The sequence below is a fragment of the Mobula hypostoma genome, chromosome 29 (assembly GCF_963921235.1).
Source record: "Mobula hypostoma chromosome 29, sMobHyp1.1, whole genome shotgun sequence".
NCBI lineage: Eukaryota > Metazoa > Chordata > Chondrichthyes > Myliobatiformes > Myliobatidae > Mobula > Mobula hypostoma.
The window spans coordinates 16,518,034-16,538,195 of record NC_086125.1 but is presented as its reverse complement, the minus strand read 5'-3'; the positions used below and the strand labels follow the sequence as shown (position 1 = coordinate 16,538,195).

Sequence of the window (20,162 nt, the reverse complement as noted above, 5' to 3'; positions counted from 1 at the left end):
ATAAGCTGTGTATTTATCATACCATTCCTGCTTTTACTATATGTTAGTGTTATTTTAGGTTTTATGTGTTATTTGGTATGATTTGGTAGGTTATTTTTTGCGTCTGGGAATGCTCAAGAATTTTTCCCATATAAGTTAATGGTAATTGCTTCTTCACTTTACGCCATTTCAGCACGAAAGGTTTCATAAGAATGCTCTACCTTAGCAGGGGAAATACGGGTAAAGAGCAGTCCCGTAGGGGACAAACCAATTTAGCCCAATATATGGGATGTCCCGGCAAATACGGGACAGTTGGCAACCCCGGGGGGGGGGGGGGGGGAGTGTTAATCACGACTGGAATACAGGTGATAAGTCAACTATAAGTCACTTATAAGTGGCTAATGCACTCAATTTCGTTTCTAAAAGGGTTTATCTAATAAATTTAATATTAAACACACAGCGCACATTTTCCTCGCATGAATATAGTGATAAGTCAATTATAAGTCACTAGCATCATAACACTTTAAGTAACGTTTGGATATTAAACACACAGTACATACTTCCCCGTATGAACATATAAAATCATTGCAACACACCAATATCACTGAATCAGTGGGAGTCCTGGGCTTGTTTCCCTGCAACAAGACGGTCCCGTCAAGGGTGATAGGAGACAGCGATACTCAAAGGGGGTTCCTTATGTCCAGTCTATTCCACAATTCAGTTTTCGTTGCGTTCATCGCAGAAAACCCCACTTCGCAGAGATATGCTGGAAATGGAAGCAACGTTTTCAGTGCTTCCATGTCTATCTCAGGATACTTAGCCTAGACTTTGATCCAGAATGCCGGCAGATATGTTATGTCAAACATAGTTTTCAGCCCGTCGTCATTTGCAAGCTCGAGGAGTTGATGGATGACACGTGCGTAACGACCTCGCGTACGTTCAAGTTCAACAGTGGGCATGACAGGGAATGAGGAAAGGTGCAGCTGACTCATATAGTTTCATATCGCCAAATCATATCGTTTCCTCGCGGCCCGGTAGCACATGCTTTGCGGCCCAGTACCGGTCCGCAGCCCGGTGGTTGGGGACCGCCGCTCTAGCTTATGAAGACCTAATTTGTTCACAGTCCATATGTACAAAGTAGCACTTGGTAGAAAGATAGGATGGATTTGATACTGGGCTGCAATGATCTTCTGTGTAGGATCTTGGTTCATGGCTGCATCTCCAGCTTGTGAACTGTAAAGGTTAATAACACTTCACTGGAACAGAACCCTGCTGTAACCCACAAACAGCCTGTCTAGCCACAGAACCCTAAAGAGGTACAAAGGTCGTTTAAAAGATTTGTGAGGAGTTCTCCTAAATTAGCAGTGCATAGATTCAAAGTAGAGGTTGTGCGAGAATTACACATATTTACCATGCTGAGGCTTGAGTACTGCAAACAGTAATGATCATCACAGAACAGAAAAGATATCATTGTGAACAGCCACAATCTCATTGGTGCAAAATGGGAACATAGTGACAATAAGAAAAAGACATGATCCACTGAGGTAAGAGTTAAAAAGTGTATGAAATGGAAGTATCGAAGTTAGGAAGGACGTATTTCCCTTGGCCAGGAGATCAAAACTCAGTAGACAACTATTTCAATTAATTGGTAGAAAAATGTTCAGACTAAGCGCTTGAAAAGAGAAACCCTCATAAAAGTATCGAGGTATTATGTCTAAAAAAAATTCTAGATCAATAAATACATCATATCCTCACAGAGCCACAAAGAGTTTGCAGTGAGCTGAGAAGTTTAAAACATCTGTTATCATGCTGAAATTCATCTTATATTGCTTTTTGGCATTGAAAGAAAAGAGATCTTCGAATAAGCATCACATTCAGAAAATAGAACATTAAATTGCTGGATGTCACATACTAAAACTGTAGTGAGCTAAAATTTCAATTGCTGCAAAGATTTTTAGAGGCTTATCAATCTCCACTTGAAAACAAGATGAGCAGTTTTTCCAACATCCTGGAGATTAGAAAGGTAATCAATTAAAACAGAGTATCCTGATTGGTTACAACAAGGCCTGGTACGGAAACACCAATGTCAAAGAACGGAAAGCCAACGACACAGCCTAGCCCATCACAGGCAAAACCCTGCCCACCAATGAGCACATCTACAGAAGGCTGCCACAAGATAGTAGCATTAATTGCCAAAGACCGCGAGCATCCAGGCCATGCTCTCTTCCTGGTGATGCCATCGGAAGGAGGTACAAGAGGTCACACACCATCAGGTTCAGGAACAGTTATTATCCTGCAACCGTCAGGCTTCAAACCCAGTGTGGGTAACTTCACTCAGTTCAGCTCTGAACTGACTCCACAACCTATGTACTAACATACAAGGACCTCCAAGAATAGTATTATGTCTTCCCTGGAAAATATTATCAAAGGAGGCGGATGCATTGTTTTGAAAATAATAGTAATTAATTTACTTTGAAGCACACTGAAACATGGGGTTAACTACTGGCAAAAATCCCGGAAATCATCGACCAAATGCCAAAATATTATTTGATAACATGGAAGCCCAGTTTCTTCTTTGGGGCTCATTCCTAAAAATTATCAGCAGCAAATGGGTGATTAAGACCATAGTATCATCACAATTTACTTTATATCCCTAAGAAAAATGGGACAAATATGAATAAAAGGTCTAAAAAATTCTAGGTATAGAAACACGTCATATCCTCATGGTTTGCAGCGAGCTGCGGGGTTTGAAAAATCTGTTACCATGCTGAAGTTTGCCTCAAATTGCTTTTCGGCTTTGGAAGAAATACGCCAGCTCTCAGGCAGTCCCATTACCCCTCTCCTCCACATGCACATCAACACCTTGATTCTTCTACCACTTACATTAATAAAGTTAATTTTGAATTAGTCTATTAATCTAGCCTATGTTTGAGATGTTTGTGGAAATCAGAGAATGAAGATTAACCCAGGCAGTCATATGAGGGTTTGGTCACGGGGAGAATAAACCTCTGCCTGAGCAAGGACCTGGACTCACTAAAATTTTCCTACCACCACAACACGTCTACAGTAGATGCAATCTCACTGGCTGTCCAATCAGACTTGGACAACCTACATCAGGCTGCTGTTTATTTATTACAATTTGGTGTTTAACACTATTTCCCCTTGGTATTAATCAACAAAATTCAAAACCTGAACCCCTGTACTACCCTTTGCAACTGGATCATTGATTTTCTTATCAGGAAATCAGTCAGTGAAGATCAGTAATATCATCTCCTTCTCACTGACTCCTCAAGGATGCGTGGTCTACTCCCACACTCTCATGACTATGTGGCTAGGTACAGCTCAAACATCATCTATAAATTGCCGATGACTCCACTGTTGTCGGCAGAATCTCAAATGGTGCCAAGGTGGTGTACAGGAGCTATAGTTTGGTTAGTTAAGTGGTTTCGCAAAAACAACCTTGCACTCAACAATCCAAAGAAAGGATTGTGGACTTCAGGAAGAAGGGAGAACATATATCAGTCTTCTTTGAGGAGTCAGCAGTGGAAAGGGTGAGCATCTTCAAGTTCCTGGGTGTCAACATCTCAATCTATCCTGAGCAACATATTAGTGCATTTGTGAAGAAGACTATACTTTATTAGGTGGTTGAGGAGTTTGGTATGTCAGCAAAGACTCTAGCAAATTTCTATAGATGTACCATGGAGAACATTTTGACTGGTTGCATCACCACCTTAAATGATGGCTGTGCTGCACAGGATTGCAAAAGGCTGCAGAGGGCTGTAGACTTAGCCAGCTCCACCAGACATAACCTCCCCAACATCAAGGACATCTTCAAAAGGTGGTGCCTCAAGAAGGCAGCATCATCATTAAGTAGCATCACCATCAGGAGCATGTCTACATCTCATTACTCCCATCAGAGAGAAGGTACCGGAGCCTGAAGACCCACGTTTAACATTTTGGGAACAGCTGCTTCCTCTCTGAGATCAGATCAGACTTCTGAATGGTCCCTGAGTGCTACGTCACTATTCCTTTTGCATAATTTACTTTTAAATTATAACTTACAATATTTTTTATGCCTTGCACTGTACTGCTGCCACAACACAACTAATTTCATGGCAGACATCAGTGAAGATAAACCTGATTCTGATGAGAGGCCATAATCAAATCCTCGGGACTGGACCTGTGAGGCTCAAGGTCCCAACAAACATAACCACTAGGTTTTACTGTTTTGAGCAGAAAATTTTCAATAGACCTTTTGGGCAGTATTACCATGGTCCTCCAATAGTGCAGGGAATATTTCATGTGTCCTTAAACTGTAGGTCAGGCAATACCTGTAAGGAGGAATGGATAGTCGACGTTTTGGGTCAAAGCCCCTCACCTGGACTAAAAGAAAGAGGAGAGATAGCCAGCATAAAGGTGAAGGTAGGCGGTCAGGCAAGTAGCATCACGCAATAGGTGGAACAAGATGAGGAAGCACAGACAGGAGTGAAGAATGGAAAAAAGCGATAAGAAGCCAGGCAAGTGACAGGCAAAGCAGCTGGGAAGGCAGATAGGAGCAATGGGGGTGGGGTGGGGTGGGGTGGGGTGGGGTGGAGGGGGGGGAGGAAAACCAGTGTGCGAAGTATGGGCATGTAGTTTTGATGAAGGGGGGAAAAAAGGTAATGAGGCATATAGAGGTGTAGAATCAAAGGTGGTGACGAATCGGCATATGGGAGGGAGATTGAAAATCTAGTTGAATGGTGCCACAATAATTACCTCTCACTCAATGACAACAAAACCAAAGAGCTAATTATTGACTACAGGAGGAGTAAACCGGAGGTCCGGCAGCCAGTCCGCATTAAAGAACCAAACATGGAGAAAATCGATAAGTTTGAGTTCCTTGGCCTGGGGCTGGTACGTAAGTGCTGTTGCACGGCAGCACATGTACTTCATTAATCAAAATCAGAAGCGGGTTTATTATCACCGGGATATGTCGTGAAATTTGACATTGGTTGCTTGTCAGTCTTTGAATGTGTGTCGTTTTTCATTGAATTACTGCGCCCGCAGAAAATGAATCTCGGGAGAGTATCTGGTGATATATACGTACTTTGACAATAAAATTATTTTTGAATTATTCAGAACTAGGCGGATCAAAAGTGGAGAATGACACAGCTGGGGGGGGGGATATCGTCCACTTTCCGAGTAAATACATCATTTTCTGATCTCAGTCTCAATTATAATATCTCATTCGAAAACCATCGCCTCTACCAACGCAACAGTCGTTCACTCCTGAATAAATGAAGTATTTTAGGTACACCAGTCCTTAACTAAGGAGATGCTAACCTTACCTTTGCTTGATGTTCTCACTCTCCGCCATTTTTCACGCTTTCCCGCTCCCCGCGCGAAGGATCACGGATCTTTGTTCATACGTCAGCCGCAAGGCCCGCCGGTCAATGTAGTACGTGGCGAAGTTTTGTGGGGAACGCGTAATGCAGTACTGTATAGAGAGAAAAGGAGACGGATGCCTTCACGTATACGTAACTGGGAAAATACCACACCCGTGCCGGAAATGCTAACACTGTTGGTTGCGTGGAGCCACCGACAGCCGTCGTCAATGGGAAGCGTTCGGATCCGAGCCTGTGAGGCAGCAACTGTCAGTCAGGTTGAAAGGGCGGCACGAGCGATCGACGCCGGCGGCCGGCATCCCGGAAAGAGCCGAACAGACTGCCAACACCTGCAGCTCGCCGAAAGTTCCGAGCCCGTCGGCCGAGGAGGGGGATCGTTCAGCTGAAGGGACCGCGGCGGCCGGGTGGGTGTGAGTTTCTGAGGGAAGCGAGCGGGAGGGTGGTTTGGGTGGCCTGCCGCCGCGTTGGCGGTGCTGAGCTGCGTACCTGGGTGCGGTAGGTCTCTCAGGTGAGTGTCGGGCTGGAGCACCCACCTGAGTGACGAGGTTTAGCGCTGGGCTGAGCTTTACAGCGCATTCTCAGTATGTAAACGTTTAGTACAAACACAGCGACTCGAACTATACCGACAGATTGTACTGTTCCGATAGATTAGACTGTAGTTTTTGAAAATCGCTATTTTATATTTAATTCTTCCTCTCGTCTCGCAACTTCTTCCTTGTCGATATCGTCATCGTGTGTTCTAGGTCACCTCTGCCTAATTGCGATGCTTGTGTGATTCTTCAAGGGGAACATTTGTATCCACTTTCCGTAGTTCTCCATACAGTGATAAGGGGACTTCATGATTATATGGAACAATGGTTTTTTTTAAAAAAACTGGGCGTCTTAGATATCTCCCGACAGTGTTTGTGATTAAAGGAAACTTTATCTTTAAAACCTGAATTACCAGTGTTGATTCAGGAAGCATTTCCTCAAATTTAGGTAGTAGATTGCAGAATCTGGAGCAACATTGAGAAACTCCTGGAGTAGCACAGCGGATGAGGAAGCATCTATAAAAGGAAATGGACTGTTGACATTTCAGGTCAAGAACTTTCATCTGGATGAAGAGTCTCGACCCAAAACCTTAACTAAGATATAATATAATGGGAATTCTCAGAGTAGATAGCACCTGTAGGTAGAAATACAGTTAATATTTCTGGATGATGACATTCCATTAGAATAGATCATTGGAGTGCTTCAAATTAAGCATGGTGAGTGAAGAAGTAGATGTACACATAATACATAGTAAGTTTCTTTCATCCTTCTGACTAGAGGTTTCACATCTCTTGCCAACTATGGTTCCTTCACCTAACACTCTTTCCCTGCGTCAATCCAGTCCAGAAGCCCATGGAAGTGCTCCCTAAACAACCTCCACATTTCTATTGTGCATTTTCCTGAGTGCATCTGTTCCCAATCTGCAATCCTAAGTTCATTTCTAATAGCATCATAATTTCTCCCTCCCCCATGATATACTTTTTCATACACCCTGCTGCTGTTTCTCTCAAAGGTTTTGTTAAAGGTCAGGGAAGTGTGGTCTTTGCCTTCAGAATGCTTGCCCACTAAGAAATCTGACATCTGGTTCATTGTTCAGCACCTGATCCAATATGGCCTTTCCTCTAATTGGCCTGTGTACATATTATGTCAGATATCCCTTCTAGACACACCTAACAAATTCCATCCCACCTGAATCTTTTGCGCTAAGGAGTTGCTAATCAATATTAGGGAAGTTGAAGTGAAAACCCCCCTGTTTTTTTTTCTGCTCCTTTCCCAAATCTGCTTCCTGATACGTTGCTCAGTGTCTCTGTTGTTGGGGGTCTATAGAATTCTCCCCCATTGAGCAGGCGTTCCCAACCCTGGGGTCCACGGACCCTTTGGTTAATGGTAGGGGGTCCATGGCATACAAAAGGTTGGGAACTCCTGTAATCAAGTGGTTGCTCCCTTCCTGTTTCTGAACCCTTACATACTGACTCAGTAGACAAACCCTTTAGGACATCCTCCCTTTCTGCAACTGTGATACTATCCCTGATTAGCAATGCCACTCTCCCTCCTCTCTTACCTCCCTCCCTCCTTTGTCCCTTTTGAAATATCTAAATCCTGAAACATCCAACAGCCAGATCACCCTATTCTTGCCCTTGCTGGCATCTGGTACAGGCAGCATTCCAGAGATTACTACCCTTGAGGCTTTGTGTTTCTGCTTCCTACATGGCAGCATATGTTCTCTCTTTGGGATCTCATCCTTATTCCTATGTCATTTACCACAGCTTCTGACTGTTCACTCTTCCCCTTTAGAATGCTGTAGACCTAGGCTGATACATCCCAGACTTTGGCACCCGGAAGACAACATGCCATCTGGTTGTCTATTTCCAGTGAACAGAATTTCCTGTATTTTACCCTAACCTATGAATCCTCTTATCACTTCTATACTCCTCCCCACTTCCCTTCACTTTTGAGTAACAGAGCCACAGGTTCCAGAGAGCTGGTCCCTGCTGTTTTCCTCTGATAGGTTGTTTCCACTCCCCCCCCCCCGCAACAGACAAAAACATCCAAAGTTATTGAAGGGAACAGCCATAGGGGTACTCTGTATTGCCTGTCCATTCCCTTTTCCTCTCCTGACAGTTACCCAGCCACCTGCCTTCTGCAACTTAAGAGTGACTAACTCCCTGTAGCTCTTATCTGTTACCATCTCATTGTCCCGTACAAGCCGTGGGTCATCCAGCTGTAAGGAGCTGCAGCTGAATGCACTTAATACAGATGTAGTAAGCAAGGAGACTGACATGAAAAACATACCACTGACCCTCAAGCCATTTTGTCTACTCCAGTTAGACATTAATAGACAAAGAAAGAAACTTACCTTCGCCTCTACTCCTTCTTGCCAAAGCCTCAAGCTCTCCACTCTAACACTGGCTGACTCACTCTGTGGTTGCTCCCATGATTCACAGCGCTTAAAGTTTGCTGCTGCTTCTTCTAGGCCTTTGCGAAGTGCCTAATAATTTGCAATCTCTCAGGCCTGCCAAAAGGTTACAAGATACTCTTCTCCCTTGTTAAAGCTCAAGCTCACTGCTGCAAACAAGCAACTGCTCACAATATTTCAAGCCCTTTGAAAAGTTCTGAAAGGCCCCGCTCCCTTTTTAAAGCTTGCACTCACTCCTATGAACAAGTGACAATTAAGGGTCATTGCTTAAAAATAAGACCCATGAGTGAGACTTTTTTTTTCTGAGGATCATGAGCTTTGAACATGCTTCCTCAGAATATCTGAATATTTTCAGCTGAAGATGGATGTATATTTGATCAGCAAGAGAGCAGGAAAAAGAAATCCCCAAGTTGTCAAAATTAGAGGACATGCTGCAGTGCATGATTGGTTGAAAAGTCTCTCTCCATGCTGGTAACTATTGTATGCTTAATATTTCAATAAATTTGAGTAATCTTGCATATTTTTGAGTGATCACACTTTCCTGTTTGTTTACAGTAGCATGATAGTGTAGTGGTTAGCGCAGCATTTTATACTACAGGTGACTCGGGTTCAATTCCGTGTAAGGAGTTTGTTCTCCCCATAACCACAGTGTTCTTCTGGGTGATCTAGTTTCCTCTGACAGTCTGAAGACATACCAGTTGGGTAGGTTAATTGGTCGTTGTAGATTGTCTCGTGTCTAGGCTAGGATTAAAATTGGCAGAAGGGCTTGAAGGGCCTAGTCCACACTGTATCTCAATAAAAATAAAATGAACGATTATGGGTAATTTTTAATTTCATACAACATCGTGCTACCACATGATGTATGAGTGCTTCACTTAAAGTAACCATGAAGATTCACCCGCATTTTTGGAATCCCTTGTTTTCCTTTTGAAATAGTTCAATGGTTTCATTTACCATCAAAGAATGTATACAGTATACACCCTGAAATCTTTACTCTCCTCAGACATCCATGCAACAGAAGAGAAAAAAACCCCAAAGAATGAATGACAGGAAAACATTAGAACCTCCAGGACCCCTCCCAACCTATGCACAAGCAGCACAAGTTACAAAACATAACAGTATCTGTTCTATATCCAGCTTCAGAAGAATGTCATTCATAGGATTTTGTTTCTAAATTTGAAGCCCTGTCTAGCTTTACTCCTATGTTTTGTAAACTTATGTTCCATATCAATGACTTCTTATAAACTCTTCCACTGATGCAGTTCGACCTGTTGAGTATTTTCTGCACTTATTGTTCCCATTTCATATTATCAGCCATCTATGGTGTTTTGCTGTTGGATAACAAGACCCAATCTTGCATTTAAAATCTCTTATCAATGCGAATCTTTATTTTCACAAGCACTTTACAAGAACGCAGCGAAGTAATGACGGAGTGTCCTGATTGTGTTGGTTGCAATAGCAGTGCTTTGGGGATTTATTTCTCCTGTGTATTACCAAGAATAATGGCCGTTGTGTAACATGGGAGGCTAGGTGCATTGTTAGTCATGCAATGCTAGGACTTGGATGACTTCCCTCTTGTTTACAATTGGCATTTGAATCTGCAAAGTAGTTTACAGATTGCATAAAGACATTTTTCGGAAAGTTTATTGTAGTTTATGTGTATCAACCACTTTTCTTTCTGCACATTATAGATATTTAACTTCCCTTATTCAGTTATATAAAAAGAGAATATCTAATCTTCTGTTTTACTGGACTTCATGAAGTGTCAGGGGTGAAATTTAATTTAATACCTCCCCTATCAACCTGCATTGCAGATTAGGATTTACCTACTTGTATTTTGAAACTTATAACTTCACCTTTCTTGTTCAATTTTTTGGAAGGCCTGGGTAGTTAAAGGTATTAAAGACAAGGTTGCCATTGGAAGAGTGGAACCATTTTGCTGTAAAAATAGAAGGGATATTTATTTCAACCCAAGTGTTTACCTGACAGTCTATCTTAACCAACCCTATTCGAACTGATTGTCTCTTAATTTTACACACTGATTTGTATTTTATCTCTATTTTATGCTTTGAACTTTGTAACACTTGCATTTCAGTTTTTGTTTCCACCTTATCATTTAAATTACTTCTTTTTCTATTGTATGAGTAATCACTGCTATTTGTAGTTCTGTCCTTGGAAGCACTAAAGGAAGTACTCTGTGGTTCATGTGGTTTGTTCCTGTAATGCACGACAAAGCCTGCATTAGGTGTGTGCTTTTATGGTTTAGCGATAAAAATGCTGCACCATATTTTGCTCTCAAAAGGAAGTAATAATTTTTGGATGATTGTGAAATGCTCGCATCTCATTTGATTTTTAATAACACATTTGTAAGTGTAAAGGATCTCATCCTAAATCATCAACTGTTTATTAATTTCCATAGATGCTGCCTGACTGCTGAGTTCCTCCAGCACTTTATGTCTGTTGTTCTGGATTTCCTGCATCTGCAGGATCTCTTGTTTGTGTGTAAGTCAGTGCTCTTGGCATAATTTTAATGGTGCTGCATCTGATGATGTTGCATTTTTATACAACCAAATGACCTTCCTGCAATATTTTTGTCCCTAATTTAGGGTTAACAGTATCTTCTATTTTCACTTGATACTGTATAATAATTTTAATTATGCAGAATTTAGAGCTAGCGAGTTTATGCTCCTCTTTTGTCATTGTGTGTTGTGCTTTCATATGCAGAAGGAAGTTTTTTTTCAAAAAACTTGCAGATAATGTAAATCTGGAATAAAAACAGAAAATACTGGAAACATTCAACAGGTCAGATGGCATTTGTGGAAAGAGAAACAGTTAATATTTCTAGTGAAGGACTCTATTTAGATTGGTTGTGGAAATTGGTTTCTGGCATATGTTAATGAGTTCTTAAATAGTAGGGATTTTGTACCTTTGTTCCATTTAAACATCTTCAAACACTTTCCACCTTAACAGGAAACTATTGATTTAAGTTTTGAAAACTTTATATTTGTAGGAGAGTTTCCAGAGTTTAATTATCTTTTTTTGAGATAAAGTGCATTCTAATTTCAGATCTAATTTCTTTGGGTATTAATTTTAAATTTGTGCTTTCTCAATTTGGATTTTACCATCAGTAGAATTAATGTCAAATCTCTATACATTTGCAGATCTTGATTAGATCACTCCTTATCAGTCTAAACTCAAAGGAGTGTGTATTTTCTCTCTTCATTTAACACAGGGGGCATATGCATTTGTTAGTAGTATTATCATACCCACATGCCAAAAATGGTTCATAAAAGCAGTAAACTTGGTTAAATGGTCTGGCACAAAGTTTAATATGTGCATCAAAGCTCTTCGACCTCCATCAGTACCATCATGCCAAAGAGTTTCAAAATTAGTATTCGTGATTGATCTGGCTCTGGCATTGGGAGTATCTTCAACAATAGTATGTTTACCTTAAACTCGAGTATGCTATTTACTTGTAGTGCTTATATTGCTAACCTTTGGACTGTTTGGCAAGCTACAGGAGTATACTGTAGAGTTAGTGAATGTGTTCTACTATTGAATAGCAGTTGTCCATTTAAACACTTTCTTAAGGATGTTATTTTTCCTGAATGGAGATCCAACAATCGCTGTATTCCATCTTGGTTGGAATTCATCTGAATTGGCACCCTGAAGTGACGTTTGAGTGGTACTCAACTAATCTTATAGCCATGTAAAGATGAAGGCAAGGCCAAATTGATCCAAGAACTACTGGGTCCAAACTGCATCAATGATTACTACTTCAGACCCTCATGGATTCCCTACCAGCACATACCTCGAGGTGGCTCAAATATAGAACGGATGTAATGGTGAGGCTTTGTAAGGCACTGATGAGGCCTCACTTGGAATATTGCGAGCAGTTTTAGGCCACTTATCTAAGAAAGGATGCGCTGACTTTTGAGAGAGTTCAAAGTAGGTTCATGTAATTGATTCCAGGATTGATGGTCTTATTACAGGAGGAGCGTTTGATGGCTCTGGGCCTGTACTTGCTGGAATTTAGAAGAATGGGGGGGGGGGGGCAGAAATCTCATTATACCTATCAGATGTTGAAAGGCCTAGAAAGAATGGATTTGGAGAGGATGTTTCCTGTAGTGGGGAAATCTAGGACCAGAGGGCACTCTAGGACATAGAGTGACGTCCATTTATAATGGAGATGAGGAGTTATTTCTTTAGCCAGCGGTGGTGAATTTGGAATTCGTTGCCACAGGCGGCTGTAGGGGACAGGTCAATGAGCGTATTTAATACGCAAGCTTCTTGATAAGTCAGGGTGTGAAATGTTATGGGGAGAAGGCAGGAGCATGGAGTTGAGAGGGAAGTAGATCAGCCATGATCAAATGGCAGAGCAGACTCGATGGGCTGAATGGCCTAATTCTGCTTCAATGTCTTAAGTTGGTCTGAAGAATCTATTTGCCTGTATGGTCACACATTCAGTTCTCTCAATTGCTGTGATGCAGGATCATCCAAGAATTCTGCTTAACTGAGATCCAAACCATTCACTTCCTCCTCCTTTGATACACTGTGTGCTTAGCTGCAAAGTGAATTTAAAATAATTTGGCAAAGCAGCTTTAGCAGCAACTCCTAAGCCAACACATCAATATGATATCCTTCCCATTCTCTTTCAGAAGGCGTTGGAAACCTTGCACTTTGTTTGAACTTGTAGCAATGGCCTTCACCTTTGTTTTTATTGGTGTAACTTCAATGCTGATTAAGGAGCTAGTCATAGAATCAGAACTGTATGGCACAGAAATAGTCCCTTCTGTCAAACTCGTATGTTAACCAATCCATTTAAAGAGTTTGAACAATTGTCCATAACTGCATGTAAAAAAGCGTAATTACTTATCTGATGTTCTGCATTCCATCTGGTAAATTTAGTTTTGTGGTGGAAATAAATTGGGAACTTTAGTATTTTGACTCAACAGCGATTTTTAAAAAAAGAGCATCAAAAATAGGAGCAGACTTGCAGGAGATAGTATTCCCTAATGTGCCACAAGGTTTGGGAACTGTTGTGAAAGAAGCCTCTGTAATTTGCTTTTGTGGATAGTGTATACAGCAGCTACTGAATGCCAGTGATGGAGGGAATGAAGATTTAGAATGGGAGGCTATAGTGCCAGTCAAGTATCCTTGATGATGCCTCACTTCTAGGTTATTGGAACTTTATTCATTTGGTTGCAGTCCTGACTTTTGTGGTGGGAAAGTCTTGTGGATAATAACAGGAATCATCTGTTACAGAATATTTACCTGGTCTGTGGAATGCTTGCATATATAGTTGGTCCAATTAATTTATTTGGAGATGCAGTCAGATGAGCCTATGTTCTGTCAACTGATCCTAAAAGTACCTCCACCAATGTCTTAGCATTTACCTGCTTTCTGAGAAGCAATTTAGCCGCAGTGATCACTGACTGCTGCTGATTTTGTTACTAATACTCAAAATGGTGTAAGAAAATAATGACTTCATGCACTTGCTGGTTTATGGTTTAAATTTTTTTCCAAAGGATTTTTACTTGAAGAAAGAGTTTTTTATTTCATAGTTTAAAATAGTCATTGGGATATTTTCCACTGTTGCAAAATGTTATACAGGCACCATTTATAACTCATGGAAATACATCCCATAAAGACGCTGGTCAGGGTGTGTCTTGCATATTAATGGAGTGAATAGTTTTGAGCAGGATTTTCAAACTGTAGCTGGAGACTTTAAAGTATTCCTCATTCTTCCACATGTATTTTCCTGGTATTTACTTTCAGAAGCCACATAAAACCCTGTCTTTTGAGTTTTAATTCTTTCTTAATTCAGTCCTGCCTTCTGTTCTTGAACTCCATCCCTTTTCTTGCTATCTGCTTGTAAAAGTGTTTATTGATCGTAGATGTAAAGTAGTTGCCTGGCAGTAGGGAGGTTTGGGCTGGTGGGGGAAGATGCCTCTCTGTAATACGAAGAAACAGGATGATGAAAGTTCACTCATGAGAACCATTAGCTCAGTTTCTCTCTCCACAGATATTGCCTCACTTGCTCAATATTTCCAGCATATTTTGTTTTTCCAGCATCTGCAATTTGCTTTATAAAAATTGCCAGGAAGTAAGGCTGTGCCTGAAAACCTTCCAGATTTGGATCTAAAGGAACAAGCATGATGCCACAATGGAACTTCATGCGGTGCCTAGCTGCCATTGAGTGTCAGTGTCACTGGTATTTCAAATGGGGCCTAGCTGCCATTGGGGTGTCAACATGAGGCAGAAACTAGGGACAGGGACCCCAATCGAGCCAACTACATATTCCTTAAGTTGCTTCAGTACATGATTGCACCATGTGCTTGAACATGCATTGCTGGGTATGTAGAATGATGTGCCAAGATCTGAAGAGATTTGCTGGCAGATAAGCTGTAAATAAGTTATTATTTAAAAGCAACCTTCTTCGGAAGAGCAGAAGTCCTGAAATTGCTCAGTAGATGACTCTAGCCCTCTTATTTACTTGTAGTAATATTTCCTGGTTCTTGGTCCATTCTGGATCCCAACAGTACAATCAGTTCTGTTCCATCCCCACTCTACTTTCTGTAGCTTATAATTCAATGTGTCGCACATATCCATAAAAGCCCCTTTGATTATTTTACATTTATCCATACTGAGGAGTATATTACAACATGCCAACACAGCTTTACAACGGGGAGAAAATGAAGGTCAGACCAGAGGCAGGAACGCTGACTGCTGCAGCATTCTGCCACCTCCCTCTGGAAAATTTGTATACTGAACCTGTGCCCACTGCTTAGAGGAAGATAATTAATGGTTTAATTATTTTCAATAGTTTTTTTTAAAGTAGTATCAACTTTATAAAACTTGCATTTTTATTGTTTGTTTTCAAAATGTCCTAGGTGACTTTGGATGTTTGTGAACTTCAAGCATTCAATAATAATGATTGCTTTATTAGCTGGTGAGCCTGCAACACGGTTTCATCAGCTGTCAAAGCCCCTGTGTTGGAGTAGTGGGGACCAACATTAGCCAAAGCCCTGTGTTGCCCTGGATCTGTCAAGGTGTTTGGCCCTTAGTAGGGTCACTCATGCCAAACAGGTCAAAGGGTAGAAGCCAGATTAAGAGTGGTCCACTAGTCCTCCAAGTTTGGGGGTTTAGCTCAGGGCTAACAACTCAGACTGGTCAAACAAAACTATTACAGAAACAGCAATGAAGAAACCTTCTATGTCTGTGTGCGACGGCATTCCTGAGCCTCACCTGCATTACAAATGGTAGTGAAAACTGAGAGGAAGCTACTGGCACAATAAAGGAAGCCTTGAACACTGCCACAGATGGAGACCTTTCATTGCTGCCCTAAATGCCAAGGGTTTAGATTTAGATTTTTTTTAGATTATGAGAACACTCAGTCCTCGTTTATTGTCATTTAGAAATGCATGCATGAATTAAGAAATGATACAATGTTCCTCCAGAGTGATATCACAGAAAAACAGGACAAACCAAAGACTAACACTGATAGAACCATATAATTATAACATATAGTTACAGCAGTGCAAAAATACCATAATTTGATAAAGAACAGACCATGGGCACGGAAAAAAAAGTCTCAAAGTCCCGAGTTGATCGACTCCCGAGTCCCCGATAGCAGGCGGCAAAGGGAGAAACTCCCTGCCATAAACTTCCAGGCACCGCCAACTGCTGATGCATTGGAAGCACCCGACCACAGCCGGCACTGAGTCCGTCCGTCCGAAAACTTTGAGCCTCCGATACAGCCTCCAGAGCGCCATCCTCTGCTGAGGGCCTTTGACCTTCCCGGCCGCCAAAACAAGCAAAGTCGAGGATTCGGGGCCTTCTCCGGAGATTCTGGATCACACAGTGACAGCGGCAGCGAAGCGGGCATTTCAGAAGTTTCTCCAGATGTTCCTCCGTACTCTCACATCTGTCTCCATCAAAACAGAATTGTGCACGGCACCCTACCTGACAAATAACAAACATCACCACCGAAGTGGCCGCGCGCGCTGCATCACGCCGCCATCTTCTCCTCCTCCTTTAACAGGCAGTAAAACTCATATCAGATTTGGCAAATTGACATCTGAATTTGCTTTAATGATAGTAGTGTTGTAGATAATCTAATGATGTAATATGTTGTTAATATTCTTTCAAACTATGGTAAAATTCCAGTAACAACTGGTCTGAGATGTTCAATTCACAAACAGGAGAAAATCTGCAGATGCTGGAAATCTCAGCAACACACACACAAATTGCTGGAGGAACTCAGCAGGCCAGGCAGCGTCTATAGAAAAAAGTACAGTCAATGTTTCGGGCCGAAACACTTCAGCAGGACTGGAGATGCTGCCTAGCCTGCTGAGTAACTCCAGTATTTTGTGTGTGTTGCTCTGACATGTTCAATGTTTTGATTCTAATGAGCTGATTATAGAAACATAGAAAATAGGTGCAGGAGTAGGCCATTCGGCCCTTCGAGCCTGCACCGCCATTTATTATGATCATGGCTGATCATCCAACTCAGAACCCCGCCCCAGCCTTCCCTCCATACCCCCTGACCCCCGTAGCCACAAGGGCCATATCTAACTCCCTCTTAAATATAGCCAATGAACTGGCCTCAACTGTTTCCTGTGGCAGAGAATTCCACAGATTCACCACTCTCTGTGTGAAGAAGTTTTTCCTCATCTCGGTCTTAAAAGGCTTCCCCTCTATCATTATTATTTAGGCTTGTTATTTTTAGTTATTACAACATTTTTTTTAAGTTAGTGTATTGAAATACATCTTCCAGTTAACCTAGTTAAGTTTAAAGGGAATGGAGATTCCTGGGCAGGGTGAGTGAGAAGGGAGCATGGCAGACGTCTGTTAGTCAAATACCAAACCAATGGTATTTCTACGTCATTGTATAGTGGATGACTTATTTGTTTGTTTGTTTATTGAAATACAGCGCGGAATAAGCCCTTCAAGCCACGCCACCCAGCAATCCTCCAGTTTAATCTGAGCCTAATCACAGGACAATAAGACAATTTACAATGACCAATTAACCTACCGACCGGTACATCTTCAGAAGAAACCGGAGCACCCAGAAGAAATCCACGCGGTCACAGGGAGAACTCCTTACAAGCAGCGGTGGGAATTGAAACCAGGCCGCCAGTACTGTAAAGCATTGTGCCAACCACTACACTACCGTGCCACCCAAACTAAGTCTGAAGGAATGTTCTCTGCTACCTCATTGCTACTTTCCCCCAATATAACAGCTCACAACGAGGATGGGATTTAAACCCACGCATGCAAAGCACAATGGATTGGCAGTCTGTCAATTTAACCTCTCAGCCATGAGTTTTACTACATTTCCTTTTTGTTTCAAGAGAACTTGTATATTTTGTGAATTATTCAAGGAAGGAGTCATAGGTGTGTTTTTTTTCCTCAACCTTCAATTTAATTTGCTTTCATTTGATCTTACAGGACTTTGATTTGAAGTGGTGAGTAGCCAGAAAGGGATTCCGCTTGCCCACTGTTTCACATGGCTGCACTAGAGACCAATGATTCAAACTATTACCCTCTGACTGGTATAGGATGGGCCTCAAATCAGAGCACATGTCCAAAGGAATATCAACTGGTATAGTAATTCTGTGTTCACATTTTTATTTTCACTTGTTGAATTCACATTTGAAAAAATGGGATAAATTAGGAACCTATAGAATAATTAGTTTTAAGTCTGTTTTTCCAACGTTATATGATCATCACTGGCATGACTAATTAGTTTTTCGTATTGCTAATCCTTCTTTGCCCTTGAGAAGCTGTTGAGGAAGTGCCGTGTAGACTTTCTGCAGTCCACGTGGTGAAGTTCAAGTTTAATTGTCATTCAGCCATATTCACGAATACAGCCAAACTAAACGGCATCCTTTCGGGGGCCAAGATGCAAAGCACAGTACCAACAGTCACACACAGCATATATAATTATGATAACATTAGGTAGAGATTTACGGGATTTCAGTCCAGTGACATTGAGAAAATGGTCTGTTATACTTGTTGGTATTTCGAAGCAACTGATGTCCTCTTCTTCACGGTGGTGTTAATAGGTTTGGGTGCAACCATATAAAAAAAACCTTGTTTATTTGTTTCTGCACATACTATCAATAGTGTAATGTCAATACAGCAAAGAGGGATCACAATTTAAAGTAGTGGAGGGGTCCGGATGAACACAATAGCTTCATCATGACGGATGCTGAGTTACTGCCTTGCTGTATCAGTAATGTTCATTGGTATTTTTTTCTGTCCCACACCTGCAGGTGGGAATGATCTGGGGTAATGGGTGGATCATTGTTAATTTTTGCAAGTCTACAATAATTAATTCCTAGCACAAGGAGAAAAGCCGGGATGGTCAGTGCATATTCTTAAAAGATGGGCAACATTTGATCAACCATGAAATATATTGAAAAATAGGAGATGGGATTCTGATTTTGCAACCTTGGATGTCAAGATTGTATAGGATAATGCATATAAATAAAAAGAAATGTTTCAGATTCTGAGAGCTCCGTTCTAAAGGTGCAGGACTAGAAATAAAATCAAGATAGATGTAGTGAGGGTAAAAATAATGCGAGTGGGAAAAAAACATGGAAACTCCAAAGATATCCTATAAATTTAGTATGTATAAGTAAGGAATGTGTGCGTCTATTGGAAATAAGGAGGTAACCTTTGTGGAGGTGGACAATGTGAATAAGGATTTAGTGCTTTCCCGGCATATATGACGAATAAACTCTTCTCAGGCTTCCAGCCATTTATACGTATCGATTATAACCAACGTTTCGATGATAAACCCTGCCATCTTCTTCCTGAAATGTCATTGATGATTTCAATCCAATAGCGAGTGTGAAGGTAGCAGAAAGTTGAGCTGAATGTTAATTGGTATTTTAATGACTGGTAGGTTGTTTGGAGTGTGATTTCTTGGGGGCTTAGTGCTACGTCCTTGTTTTTTTGTGATACTTATTTCTATAAGCTAGACAAATGTAGCTGGCATCATTAAGTGATTATACAAAAATTGAGTGTGTGGGTGCTATCAAGGAAGAGAGTATAAGGAAGATATTTTTTGACTAACTGGGTGAATGGAAAACTGGCCAATAGTGATCAGCCTGCAGAAGGATGAGTAATTCATTTGCCTGACGATGAAGACCAAAGCAATGGGAATACAGAAGAAATAGTAAGGAAATTGCAGTGGAATCCCATATTCATGACCTTGAGATAGCTAAGGCAAGCGATTTCCATTGGTACTGCAAAAGTTAAGTGCGCAGGTCATAAGAACTAAAAAAGTATTAGACTAAAATGTAAAACAATAGCTCTGTGTGAACTTGTTAAGGAAGAAGAGGTACCAGGGCATATGAAGTCTTATTTAGTGCTAAGTCCAAAAAATTTGGTCAAGAGATTGCTGTAGCTTATACCATCCACTATAAATGTCTCTACAAGATAGCATTTCTGAGTAGGCATTGACTTGTGAGTTACATTTGTGTTGTTTGCTCCAAACTAAAAACTACTTGGCATTTAAAACTGCCCATCATTTGTGTATATATATTTTAGATCACTGCAACTGTAGAAGGATCTTCTGCAAACTTTGCTAAAGGCTTTGGTCAGAAATCTGGGTGCTACCTGTGTGCCAGCTCCTTGCTGGTTAAAGAGGTAGGTTATCATCTGTTTTTCCTGCTTCCACCCCACCCTCAACATAGTGTGTGATATTACATTGAAGATCTTATAGAGTATGTTAAAATTGGTTTAGATGCAACAAGGAAATGGAGCCTAGTGTCATGGTAACAAGACAAAAGCCTTTCCCTCAATGACAGCAAAGCAAAGTACTGGATATTGTATTCAAG

At 41.2% G+C, this 20,162-nt stretch overlaps 2 protein-coding genes across 3 annotated transcripts in view; one reads left to right on the top strand and one right to left on the bottom strand.

Annotated features, from left to right (window-relative positions):
- Window positions 1–5,454, bottom strand: part of LOC134339339 (kinetochore-associated protein DSN1 homolog) — a 46,466-nt gene extending 41,012 nt beyond the window's left edge. The window contains exon 1 of the mRNA XM_063035755.1: window positions 5,307–5,454. Within this exon, the coding sequence (XP_062891825.1) occupies window positions 5,307–5,335 (29 nt within the window). The 5' untranslated portion in view covers window positions 5,336–5,454. The remainder of the gene's footprint in view (window positions 1–5,306) is intronic.
- An 84-nt stretch (window positions 5,455–5,538) lies between these two features.
- Window positions 5,539–20,162, top strand: part of mvb12a (multivesicular body subunit 12A) — a 36,004-nt gene continuing 21,380 nt past the window's right edge. The window contains exons 1-3 of one of the 2 annotated variants that reach the window (XM_063035758.1): window positions 5,539–5,773; window positions 17,764–17,917; window positions 19,873–19,971. In XM_063035758.1, coding sequence (XP_062891828.1) covers window positions 17,822–17,917; window positions 19,873–19,971 — 195 coding nt within the window. In that variant the 5' untranslated portion in view covers window positions 5,539–5,773; window positions 17,764–17,821. The remainder of the gene's footprint in view (window positions 5,774–17,763; window positions 17,918–19,872; window positions 19,972–20,162) is intronic. The other variant, XM_063035757.1, reaches the window with a different exon arrangement.